Source organism: Ctenopharyngodon idella, chromosome 22 (assembly GCF_019924925.1).
Source record: "Ctenopharyngodon idella isolate HZGC_01 chromosome 22, HZGC01, whole genome shotgun sequence".
Taxonomy (NCBI): Eukaryota; Metazoa; Chordata; class Actinopteri; order Cypriniformes; family Xenocyprididae; genus Ctenopharyngodon; species Ctenopharyngodon idella.
This window is the reverse complement of record NC_067241.1, coordinates 26748932-26762746: the sequence shown is the minus strand read 5'-3', so window position 1 is coordinate 26762746 and position 13815 is coordinate 26748932. Positions and strand designations below refer to the sequence as shown.

At 36.6% G+C, this 13815-nt stretch overlaps 1 protein-coding gene across 1 annotated transcript in view; it reads right to left on the bottom strand.

Annotated features, from left to right (window-relative positions):
* The window catches only part of LOC127504698 (extracellular sulfatase Sulf-2-like), a 164027-nt gene that overhangs the window by 792 nt on the left and 149420 nt on the right, over positions 1 to 13815 (bottom strand). Inside the window, exons 8-10 of the mRNA XM_051879614.1 lie at positions 9661 to 9811; positions 8650 to 8825; positions 5359 to 5487 (exon numbers count right to left, since the gene is read on the bottom strand). Coding sequence (XP_051735574.1) covers positions 5359 to 5487; positions 8650 to 8825; positions 9661 to 9811 — 456 coding nt within the window. The remainder of the gene's footprint in view (positions 1 to 5358; positions 5488 to 8649; positions 8826 to 9660; positions 9812 to 13815) is intronic.

Below are 13815 nucleotides of genomic sequence, written 5' to 3'. Positions count from 1 at the left end.
AAAAAATTACTTGTTCTGCTGTACACAAAAGAAGATATTTGAAAGAAAGATTGTAACCAAGCAGATTGACTACCATAGTATTATTTTTTCCTACTATGGTAGTAAAAATCTGCTTGGTTACAAACATTTTTCCAAATATCTTCCTTTGTAAATGATTACAGAATCCCTACACCCACCCACCCCTTCTTTAAATTTTTCAAATACTAAAGGTCTATTTAGCCATTCAAGTAAGAAACTGAATAATCAAAAGGGAAAAATTTAATAGTTTTTACTGTATGTATAACATATTACATTGAGTCTTAATAAAGCTACAAAAGTTCTTCAGCCAAGAGCAGTGAGTGATTTTCTCTTTTTCTTGTCATGCTGCAGGTATATTAGGCTGCTGTCACTTTAAGAGCAAATGCATGGATCCAATATGACACACATCCAATTTTCCCCCAGCTGTTTACATTCACTTTGCATTCATTTACTTGTGTGTTTTTGATATAAACTTGTTTGTATTTGACAGTTTAAGCGCAATATGATGTGAAAGATACTTACCGTTCCCATTAAGTTAAGTTTTAAAATGTTTAAAAAAACAAACATTTTTTCTTGGTTACACAAACGTTAAGGGAACATTCCATTTTGCTAACATTATCGGAACGATACTTTTGAATGTTCTCTAAACATTCTGAAACAAGTAGTAACATTTAAACATTAGACGAACGTCCAACTTAAACATTTTTTTTAAAAAAAGGTTCCATGAACAACATATAGAAAATGTTTTTGTGCTAATGTTTGAGAACATTATTAAAGATCAGATAACTCTGAACAAATGTTCTATTAACACTACTAGAATATTTTTTTTTAGAGAATCTTGCCAAGAACGTTCCCTGAGCTGAGGAACAGAACAGCATTCGAGTAAAACTGTTTGAAAGTTTAAACTGGCAAGACTTTAAAACTGTTGTGATGATGAAGAACCTCAATGTCACGTGAGCATAACCACGATAGAAATGATAATCAGAAACAAGAATAATTAAAGCCATTGAACCGCAACTGATAGACTGTGCACTGTAGGACTGGGACAATATATCGATGCATCGTGATTTGTGGATCGATTTTGATGTTTTCCAAATGCATCGCAAATCGATTCTGAGCTTAGTTTTTAACAGCAGATGGCGCTCTAGGCTATTTTTTAGCCACATGCTCAAAAGCTCACGAAGAAGGGCGCTCGTGCGTTCGGCTGAGTCTGACAATGTATTTGCACCTCAGAATGCTTTTATGAAGTGAGATTAATGTAAACAGCCCACTGCAAACACCCTTGTAATTCGCTTCAACCTTTGCAAACTTGAATTATTAATTATTATGAATTATTATTTTATAGAAGTGTGTATAAGAAATTAGAAGGAAGCAGAGTACGGGTGTTTCTAAAGCAGTGCCATCTGCTGTTAAATACTAAGCTCAGAATCGATTCGAGAGAGAATTGCGATACATGCAGAAAATATCACAATCGACCCAGAATCATTTCTTGATTCATGATGCATTGATGTATTGTCACAGCCCTAGTGCGCTGTAGCACGATACTAATGATCTGACTGTAAAAGCAGAATGTGTAGACATCTTATTTTTTAGTCTAAAACCATTATATTGCACAGCCCTATTTTTGGACATATTTAGGACCAGCATATCTTGGGATTGGGTTATTTTGACTAAGTAAGCACCCAGAGACCCTAACAACTGCTTAGAGATGTCTTAGAAATCAGCTAGAACATGTGGAAGCAGACAAAAGGTAAAGATCTGCTTGTTTAATTAGTGTCGGAGGTGACTGAGAGCACAAGGCAGGTGTAGCCCTCCATTTCCCTGCCAGTCATTTTTCCTCTTCCCTCCGGATTTCTTATTTCCTGCCCCCCCACTCCCTGCTGAGATATGCATCTCTTCCTCTCATCTGAAATAAAAGAGGTACGCAGGCTAGCGGAAGAGTGCAGAGATGAGATTTCAGCAGGTGTCATGGTGATAAGGGTTTCTGTGCCAGTAGGATGCCTGGCAGACTGCCATCTGCTGCCACTCACTGACAATGAAGTGAGGCGAGGTGTTGTTCCTGCAGCTCTGATAGCCTCAGGATTAGGCTAAATGCAATGTATCATTATCCTCAGGAAACTCAGCATTACAAATTGATCAAGTAATATAGCAAAGTAGTGCTGTTGATTCTGTAGACTACTAAAAAAGATAACATTGAATGGCGAATTTTTGCACGTGGTAACCTTCTTTTATTCACAAACCACCCACAATCCAATTCATCCAGGTGCCAAATGTGCTGAAACAGCACTGTGCTGTGGGTATTCAAGGTAAATTCAATTACTGTCATTATTTCATCACAAACACACCTACTTTATATGTAAAGTGGGTTCATTATAGATTATAGTACGTGACATCATACTGTTTTGATGTTGTGATGTTTCCGCATTGCGGAAAGCATGTAAAGTGAATTTCCTATAAAAGATTGGGAGAAGGGGTGGGAGAAAAAAACGATCCTCTGATGTATTGTGATTCTCTCTTCAATGATTCTGAAAACTTTGCTTTTCATTATTATGGACTATTTGCTTGGATGTTTTGAAGCTATAGTTTAGTTAGTTGCAAATTATTAAACATATAATTGTTTTATTTATTATTAAATTGTAATTACTTTAAAAAGTACTTATAATTAAATAAGTAATTAAATTATAAAAAATTTTTATAAATTAAATATTTCAAGTAGTTCAGGAAAATTAACTATTAACAGGAAAATTAACAAGTCAAGAACCATTTTGGGCTTCAAAATTTGGAATCGCATCGAACTGTGACCTGCCTAAAGATTCCAATTCCTAGTAAAAGATGTGTTTATGTAAAATTTTTATTGATCCATGCAGCAGTTATTCATTATATGATCATCAAATGATGGAGAAAAAGAAAGACATTCTTACAATTTGTCCCTTAAAGGGATAGTTTACCCAAAAAGCTCAAAACAGCACAGTAAGGCCCGTGTCCACCAAAGCGTTTTTTTCCAGCTGCTAGCGTACTTTTCCAATTGTTTTCAATGGAAGCGCCGTGTTTTTTAAACGCCAGGAGCGTAACGAGGCGCTGAGCGTCTTTTTCACGCTCAAGCGCTGAGAGCTTTGCGTTTTTTACTGGTCGCCTCGAGTTGAAGAATGTTCAACTTTGAGTAAAACGCTGCGCTCATCACTGTCACTTTTTATTCAGCCGTCCAATCAGAGTGTAGGAGGGGAGGGACAAATACAACACCGACCAACTGTCACAACATTCTTGCTGTACAACGACATTAACAAGCAGAGAACGGAACAAAATGGATGAGAAATAAATATTGCTTTTCTCCGAACATACATAGCAAGTACTCTACATTGTGTCGACATTTTTAGTCTGAAACAAATTACCTCCGAAATCAGTTACAAGTAACAGTGCCGCGGATATTCCGTATCATAGCAACAAAGTGTCTCAACTGAAAAAAAAAACGCTGCGCAGCTGAAGCGCTCTTAAGCGCTCACAGATAGGCGTTTTAAGCAGAGCGCCTAGCGTTTTCAGCTGGCTAAAAACGCTTTGGTGGACACATGGCCTAAGGCCAGAAATATTTATTAGGTTTGGTATATTAAAAGAATAGTTCACTCAAAAATGAAAATTATCCCATGATTTACTCACCCTCAAGCCATCCTAGGTGTATATGACTATCTTCTTTTAGATGAACACAATCGGAGATATATTTAAAAATATTCTGGCTTTTCCAAACTTTGTAATGGTAGTGAATGGTGCTCACAATTTTGAAGACCAAAAAAGCGCATCCATCCATCCATCATAAATCATAAAAGTAATCCATATGGCTCCAGGGGGTTAATAAAGGCCTTCTGAAGAGAAGTGATGGGTTTTTGTAAGAAAAATATCCATATTTAAAACTTTATAAACTATAATAACTAGCTTCCGTCACATGGCCATACACATCGAGTTACAGCAGAAGCGTAACCCGTGACGCGATTTATGAAGCAGGATGTAGGAGTATTGTAAGCTTAGATGTTTCTCACGCTTCAAACAAATAGGGATTTGCAACAAACACAATCTCCTCTTCTCTAATATCAAAATCCTCCAACATTTCTTTTTAAAAGTTTTCGTTTTAGACTTCTAATTTGTGACCGTTGTTTTGTTTTACTCTATCTTCTGCTCTTCCGCGTTCGTCAATACGTCATTCGTCGCATCAGGGGTTACGTTTCCGCCATAACTGAAGTCAGTATAATTCATAAAGTTTTAAATATGGATATTTTTCTTACAAAAACCCATCGCTTTGCTCCAGAAGGCCTTTATTAACCCCATGGAGACGTATGGATTACTTTTATGATGGATGGATGTACTTTTTTGTGCTTCAAAATCGTGAGCCCCATTCACTACCATTATAAAGCTTGGAAGCTTTATATTTAAATATAACTCTGATTATGTTCATCTGAAAGAATAAAGACATATATACCTAGGATGGCTTGAGGGTGAGTAAATCATGGGATAATTTTAATTTTTGAGTGAACTATTCCTTTAATATACCAAACCTAATAAATATTTCTGGCCTTACTGTGCACAATTCATCAGCTCATGTTTTTATATTCATGTATTTACTTCAAGATCAGTGTTGGGGATAGTTACTTTTAAAAGTAATGAATTACACTACTGCTTTACTCCCTAAAAAGTAACTAATTGTGTTGCTTAGTTACTTTTTATGGAAAGAAAAGTGTTACATTGCTTTTGCATTATTTTTTCTCAACTGGGAACAAAAGTTCTATTTTTGGCAAATGTGAAGGTCCTTTCACACCAAAAGTGCAAATGCAAAAGGAAATGTAAATTTACGCCTGTACAGCAGCTCAAACAAACCTTTCAGCTGTGCTGCCATTCTGGACTGCAATAAAGAAAAAAAAAAAAAAAAAAAAAACGTGATGTTTAACTAAAGTCTTTTTTGCTTATTCATATAAATGGGAAAACAAAGTAACTTGCGTTTCTTATTTGAAAAGGTAACTCAGATATTTTGTTGTACATTTAAAAGTAATGTGTTACTTTACTAGTTACTTGAAAAAAAGTAATCTGATACCAAAACTCACGTTACTTGTAATGAGTTACCCCAAACACTGTATAAAATGTACCAGCTGAACTGACTTTTCTATTCTACTGATGTAACCAAAGACACACAGGCGGAGAACAATAATGCTGACCAATAAACTCATACAATACTTCCACTTTCCACAATTCAATCAGCTGGACAAAATGAAGTACCGCTCTATATTATTGTCCACAAAGTGTGGGAAATACTCAACTTGTTTTTGTTTTTTTAAATGACACTTCAGGAGACAATCTCACCTGTTCATTATACGGTCTGTGTCCAGGAGCTTGAGGATGGACTTGCCATCCATGTCTGGTGGAACATCAATCCCTGCAATATCCAGGATGGTGGGGGCCAAGTCTATATTCAACACGATGTGCGGGTTGCTATGGAAACAGAAGAGGGGGTCGCCATTTGACATGATGGTCAGAAACTAGACGAGCAGCACATCAACACTGACTAATAACAAGATAAAGACAGTAAGAGAATCCAGTAAGTAAGAGAACCAGAACTTGTTCAAAATGGAATTCAGCTGTACTACTACTGAACACTCTATTGAATACAGTATACACTGCATTCTGTTTACTATTTTTGTTAATAGTAGTATGTGAAACAGTATGCATTATGCACTTTTCCAGGTCTATAAATCACACTTTTAAAATCCCTCATATATCCAGGTTTGGATTGTGGGAATCCTTCAAGTTCAATCATTCAGCTCTTAAATAAAAATCTCAGTTGGGGGAACTAATTAAAATAAGAAATATCACATAATCTTACATCTTGATTTTGAGCTGTTTTAGTTGATTTTAAAGCTTGTTTTGTCTTATTTTAAATAATTTAAACCATCTTCCCTGGTTGAGAACCACTGTGAGCTAACAGATAGCTTTCTTTGCCTGATATATTAAACATTCACCTTCTGACACTGAAGAACACATCAAACCCAAACACCCTCACTATGCTTTAGGCCTACTGAGGCTTTTCATTTTGACTAAAAAATAATTCAAACTGATGAATGTCACTTTCATTTGATCATTTCAAATTCTGTGAAGTCACTGGAATGAAACTCAGTGGCGATTAATCCAATCATATCCGCTTAAAGTTTTCAAAAAGTAAATTAGGCCTCATCTCTCTCTGATTTTATTGCCTAAAGGCTCATCTGATGTTGAACTAAGCCCAGCTGTGCCTCTCTCACCCAGAGTCTCTTGCCAAACACTTTATCCTTTTTTCTGCCTTTCTTTCACAGTAAAAAGTCTTGTGGTCTTCACATGAGTGGACTTTACTGCTGTTAATCAGCTTTTCTGAGAAAGAGAGAAGCCAGATCACACAGCAGTGGTAAACAAGACTACTGATATTAACTAATGATATTAAACATTGGCGAAAGAAAGAGAGAGTGAGTTTTCTACATTTAAAAAGAGGTCTGGTCTGGTGCTCCCTTGGGGATGCAGGTTCAAATATGGCCTGCAACATGTGCTGATCTTATTCCCCCCTCTCTTTATGTGGCAGGACATTGGAAAGTCATTAAAAGCCCATAAATCAAGAAACACAGAGTTCAGACCTCATTAAAAAGTAACATTAGCCTCTGTACAAAAACATTAAACAAATAGCAATTGCTATGGACATAAAAAATATATTAAATTATATGCTACCTAATTATATATTATTTGCATAAATTAGTGCATAGTGCAATGAAAGTAAGCTAACTGTGTAAATAGCATTAAGACCAAGCAAAAGTCTTTTGCAAACCTTTCAGCAAATCAGTCAGGAGACTAGAAAAATGTTACGTTGTCATATATATATATATATATATATATATATATATAAAGCAGTTTGTTCTGGTTCTTGAATCTGATTGGCTGAGAGGTCTTTCCAGCCATGCGATATTCTACCAGAATCGCCACAGGAACCGTTTTACCGTTTGAATCACTTTGCTATCAGCATTCTCACAGCGAGTGTCATGGCGGATGAGCAAACCCACCATATTTTTATAGATACTACTGTTATTTTGTAACAGCATGTAGTTTTAAGAGATTTTTAGGTGAGAATGTAGTTGTTTAGACCTCAGATATGCAATTAATATGTAAATATAATGCCTATTTGAATATTTATTTAAACGTTTTTGGAGATGTGAGCTCCAGGCCGTCAACGTCTGTTCAGCACTCATGTACCCACAGAGAACAGCTTCATCTCAGCCAATCCTTTGGGAATTTGCCACTGGCTCTTATGTAGATAATGTTTAAACATGAGGTATAATTAATTTTGGGTATATCCAACGGGCAATCTTTGGTTTTATTAATCTATTACTTGTTCCAGAGCTAATAGATTTGGATTAAGGGCTATATTAAGTTTCATAACTTTATATTTACATTGAAATTAAATCTTGCACTAACCAGAGCGCTGCTTTTGTCTGTTTGACCGAACTGTTTGCATGTTTATTTCCTATTTTACTTCTTATACTGTTATAATGGCTGTTGTTGTTAAATTAAATATTATTGTTCAATAAATAATATTTTATATAAATAACATACCGTATTTTTTGGTACTGAGAAAGAGTGGTAGTGAGTTCAACTTCAGTGAAAGTTACATTAATACACCATTAGATGGCAGCAAAGACTGTCTTTATGAGTGAGTCAGTCAGTCACAAAGACTTTTATATTGAAATGGACTGAAACAAGGAAACAAGGACACTGTTTTTACTTTAAACAACATCTTATGAGATGCAACTGACAAATGCATTGACTAGCGCTGTCATGGGAATGTCTTAAATGTTAAAAGGACAAAGACAAAGATATCGCTTTCCTCAGCGGACATTCAAACTGATTTTGTGATTATGACTGACCTGAAGATATCAGCTAGATGCAGGTAATGCACTCGCTCAGGCGATCTCTCTCTCATAATACTCTACTCTACATATTACAATGAGTTTCAATGAAGCGACTCAACGTTCCTTCATTACTAGTTCTAAAGTGACGTTTTAGAATTAGTAACAGAGGCTTGGGCTCAACTGTTAAACTGTCAACTTGAGATTTGAATCCGTGGTGGAAGGAAGTAGTTCTTCACAAAAGAGGATTAAAGACAATCCATTATTGTTTCTTATTTATTTACACACTCGTGCTGTCAAACTGTTGTATAAATGCAATATCACATGAGTAGCCATGTGACATGGCTGTATATCAGCATGCTGTGATTACCTACGGCACTCGTGCCTACGGCCGAATCACAGCTGTACTGATATACAGCCATATCACACAACTACTCGTGGGATATTGCTCATATATATATTAATTTATCACTTTTAATTAATTTATCAACTTTATGTCTTTAGCATGTCTCTTGGATGCACGTCCTGATTTTGCAGAGTTAAGCACCTAACCCTGGTTGTAAGCCTAAACTTGACATAAGTTGTAAACTTGTCCCTCAAATCTGATTAGTTGATTGGAATGTTGTTCCAGGATCAACAAAGATGCTGATCCAGGAACATGTTGCACTTGGTGGAATCAGGTTCTGCTTTCTTGGATGGCATCATCAGATACACAAACTCAAGCACTCACATGCCTCCTGCTTCCACATTTGGGCCGCGGATGTAAAAGGGAACTCTGATGTCGAACTCGTAGGGCATGGATTTCCCCTTGACCAGTCCGAACTGACCGATGTGGTATCCGTGGTCAGCCGTGTAGATCACATACGTGTTGTCCAGCTCCCCAGTGTCCACCAACATGTTATATATCTATATTCAAACAGAAGAAACATGACAATGGTAGAAAAAATTATAGATTATTTTGTGGTTGCGGTCATACTAAAACATTGGAGAAATGCAAAACAAATCCTACAAAATTTGAATGTAATATTATATACATGACTCAATGAAAATGTATTTTCCTGGGAAAACTGTAAATTTACTAAACCTTTTTTTTAATATTGTTTTGTTTTGCGAAATGCACCATTTTAGTCTGTGTTCTTATTGTTAATTAAAATTAAAACAATTAAAAAAAATTGCTGAATGAATTAAAGCTTAATACAATAAAATAAAATACAAAATATTTGATGAAAAAAACTTTGAAATGTTGCCTTGGCAACTAATTGAAATAAAATGAGTTTAAGTTGAAGTACTAAAATTACAAAAACTAAAACTAAAATAAAAATAAATTAAAGCTACATTTAAAAAAAAAAAGAAAAATAAAAAACCTAAAAAATACTAAAACTTAAAGTAAAATTAAACATAAAAAATTAAAATATTTGACCCTCTTTGAAGTAACTTAATTTACAATGGAAACAAGATTAGAATTATTTTAGAATATTAGAATTATTCAGTACCATGGTATATATAGAACTACCATAGTAATGCAATCTGATAGCATAAATGTACAATGTACTAAGGAATGACGTTTGTGCAGGAGTGAAAACTGACAAAACCTCCTTCTGTGGAAATCTGGAGATGTCCTCAATTGGGAAAATATTTCATGCAGTAAGTAAGTAAGTAAGTAAAAAAAAAAAAATCTATTAAAGGGTAAGGGTAGTTCATAAATAATATATTATAATATAATATAATCTATATCATGTACCTTCTCCACACTATCATCCACGGACAGCAGCGTTTGCAGTCTCTTGCGCTGCAGCATGTTGGTGAACTCCATATGAATGGGCTTCATGGGGCCGGTGTAACGCATAATCCAGTGTTTGTCTGGATTAGGGGCGTAGTTATAACTGGGCGTTCTGAATGGAGAAGAAAAGAGTCGCAGTCAGTGGACCTGCTGAAGCATGACTGAGAGAAATCGAGAGGGTTTTCAGAGCTTCTCCAGACATTGTTTGTCAACTCTGTTCTGCTGATGTTTGAGGAAAGCACGCAGACAGATTTTGACAGCTGGGATGTGTCTGTGTGAATCTGTGAAGGTGCGTCTGAAGTGTGTGTGTGTTTGTATGGTCAAAATTACAAATGACAGCAATCGACTGTGCGCTCTCTCCTGTCTCCTCGAAAATGACACATTGCAATTTTACAGTCTCATGGTTTCATAGGCACTGACTGACAGACTGACACTCTGTAAATGTAATGGTTGTTCAACCATTATAGAGGGATAAAAAGAACCAGAAGTGTTTGTAGCTCCTCCTTCTTGCTCCTGTGACAGGCGTGAGAGGCCTATTAGAAACAAACAGCACTTACACTTGACGCCTTTACAGTTGTGATTAAAAGCCCCTAGCTCTATTGTTTATAGCCATTACTTAAAGCCCTTCTACAGACAAATCAATGTGGGCATCATCGCACCGATCTGCTTGCTGCCTGGCCTTGTTTTGTGGGTGTCGTATATTTAAACTGAGAACAACTAAGTGACAACAAGGGGTGCAAGGGATGTAACTGATGGTGTATCTATTTCTGTCTGTACTGGGACCTGAAAGTAGCTCTAGTTCAAAACTAAATGTGCTTTCTACCTAGACATTTTTAGGTAACAAAACATGACATTTTAATTACTATTTCCCTACTGATGGAGTAGTGTTGGGGATTTTAATTAATCTCAGTGATTTCAATCAATTTACTAAAAATATTCATAGAGATTCGTTCACTGATTCGCTCATTGCCCCTTGTTATATCCGCATGTTATACTTATATATAGTTTTTCCTCCATTTTATCACCTCCCAGTTCATTCATTTCATTCACAAACATGATGCTTAATTCAGTGTCACTCTGGCCCTTTAGTATTAAGCAGTGTTGCAGAGTCTGCGGTTTTCCCGCGGAATTGGGCTACTTTAACAATGTTGCTGTGGGTTGTTTTTCATGTCCGTGGGTTGAAGCGACCCCAAATAACATGATATTTAGCCCCTGGAATGCGAATTTTACCAGGGAAACCCCACCAAAAATGCGGATTTCACCCCCAGGAATGCAATTTTTTTCCGGGGGACCCCCCCGAAACATGATTGGGCTAGTTTTGGACTAGTTTTCAGTAGCAATTGGGCGGGTTTTGTTATGAAAACCTAGCAACCCTGGCATTAAGATGCATTTTCATCGATCTGATCACAAGTTGAAGATGCTAAATACAAGTGTAAACAGGTGTTGAGCTTGTCCACTTTCAGAGGTAGTTGAAAATGCATTAAACCGGATTGCTTATCTAGTGTAGATGCTCAAGTGGTCGAATATATACGAAAAGCCAAAAAAACAACATATTGACCTAATACATAATCATTGTGGGGCTTGGGTGAAAGTAGTTTATACAAAAATACATGGGTTACGGTCATAATCGCAGCTGCTTTCTTTTTCATTTGCTTCCTTTCCTCTCGTAATCCACATAACATGCGTTTGTTCAGTCAGTAGTATTCATACACTGCACTGGTTCAAGATGGCGGACAGAATAGTTGATTATATTTTATTCAATATAGAAACATTTTGAGTAAAAATAGTTCTAATCTGATTCACAACACACAATTTCACTCAGTATTTGTGTGTGCTCTATATTTAGTCTAATAAACCTATCGAGGAACTGGCTTAGCAACATGCTAACATCAAACTCAAGTGGAGTTACCTGTAAACGGTGTAAAAGTTGATTATAAATATTTTAATACAGAAATGTTCTGAGTAAAAATAATTCTACTTTAAATATAGATCACACACAAATATTGAGTGAAATAGTGTGTTGTGAATCAGTCTAATAAACCTATCAAGGAATTGGCTTAGCAACATGCTAACTTCAAACTCAAGTGGAATTACTTGTAAACAGCATAAAAGTTAATAAATATTTTAATACAGAAATGTTCTGAGTAAAAATAGTTCTAATCTGATTCACAACACACTATTTCATCCAAATATTATTTGTGTGTGTGCTATGTATTTCTTAGGCTTATTAGACTATCAAAGCATTAGCAACATGCTAATGTCAAACTCAAGCTGAATTAATTGCAAATTGAGTCTCTGGTGTGCTTGAAGTGAGGAATCATACTTGCGTGGTGTGCAGAGCTGCTGCCTATATAGAGTGTTCCAAATAAGTCACATGAGATTCCATCACGGTTACATTACTGCCTCATAAGGCAGCTGCCTATGTCGACAATAAACGGCATATTCGCTTTCTCTCTGGTTTCATCTTCTTTATTGGTCTACATATAATCCGTTTAATCCTCTCAAAACGCTCTTTCTCTCCCTCTCTTGTTCTTTTCCGATCATATTTTCATTATTCTCTCCATCACAGGAGTGTTAGAGATGAAACAGGTGCAGCAAGCTCATGCGGCGATGAGAACAGAGGGATTTTCCCACCGAATAATACACGCTCTCTGACTATCTGTGAGGATTTAGACAATATCTCTACAGTGGCCTTGTGCCAGTCCGAGGGGCAATGAGGGGTTAATCACATACAGCACTGTATGAGGGCAAGGAGCAGAGAAGTACAGGACTAGCAAGAGGCCATTGTGGATGGTGGCGGGTGGTTTGCAGCGGACTGAATGGAGAGAATGAGGGCGGTCCCTGGAATTCTTCATGGAAAATTAAAAGAGGATAGAAGAATTCTGGGGCATTTTCCCCTTACAGCAGGCGAATGATACATGCATATGAATGCGTGTGTGGAGCGAGGCCATTTCTTATGACTATGGGGTGAAAAAAGTAACATAACTCATTGCAATATAGGTACAATCAGACAGGTGGTGATGAAATAGAGGTGGATGTGAATCATAAAACATGCTTTTATGAAGAGTTTGTGTGCGAAAGAGACTGGACGAGCAAAACAGGAGCAAGGCTGTTTGCTTTTATTGGTGAAAGCGAGATGACATCAGAAAAATAATAAAAACATGTTGAATTCCAGACACTTGCTGCCTTGAGCAGTCACTTTGAAAGGATGATGGATGTTTTATTTGAGTCATAAAGGGGGCAGGTTTGCATCTTTGGTTTTTATCTACTCCAATGGTGAATCAAACGCCTGTTAAAATATAAATCTTATCTCTAACTCACACACACACACACACACACGTTTTCATGTTTTATGGGGACTTTCCATAGACATAATGATTTTTAGACCATACAAACTGTATATTCTATCACCTAACCCTAACCATCACAGAAAACTTTCTGCATTTTTACACTTTCAAAACACAACACTTAGTATGATTATTAAGCTGTTTTCCTCACTGGGACCAAAAAATGTCCCATCAAGGACAAGGATTTCAGATATTGCCTTCTTTGTGGGGACACTTTTTCCCCATAACGTAGGGTAGGTATACCTGAACCACACACACACACACACACACACACACACACACACACACACACACACACACACACACACACACACACACACACACACACAGCATTAGTCTATTTGAAGAGCTTTCCATCTACTAACGAAGAAATGGATATCTATTCATTTGTTTTGGTTTTCTCCCTCATCAGGATGTATGAGAAAGCAAAAAATGCACGTTTGTGAACATTCTGTCCCATTAACATCTGATTTCATTCCTGACGCCTCAATATTTCAGGAAAGACAGTAATATTCATTGACAGTATCGCTTTGCTCTCTCTCCCTGTCTTTTTTTTTTTTTTTGCTTGAATGCGAGAGAAATGGGAGCTCATGGTTGCATGGTTTTGTGCTTAGAGACACAATGTCCTGAAAGCAAATCGAATCTGAGAGAGAGAGAGAGAGAGAGAGAGAGAGAGAGAGAGAGAGAGAGAGAATTTAGAACATTACAGGCTTTTTGTTTGCTCATTTGTGGTGTGTTAACTAGATAATATATCTATGTGTGTGCTGCC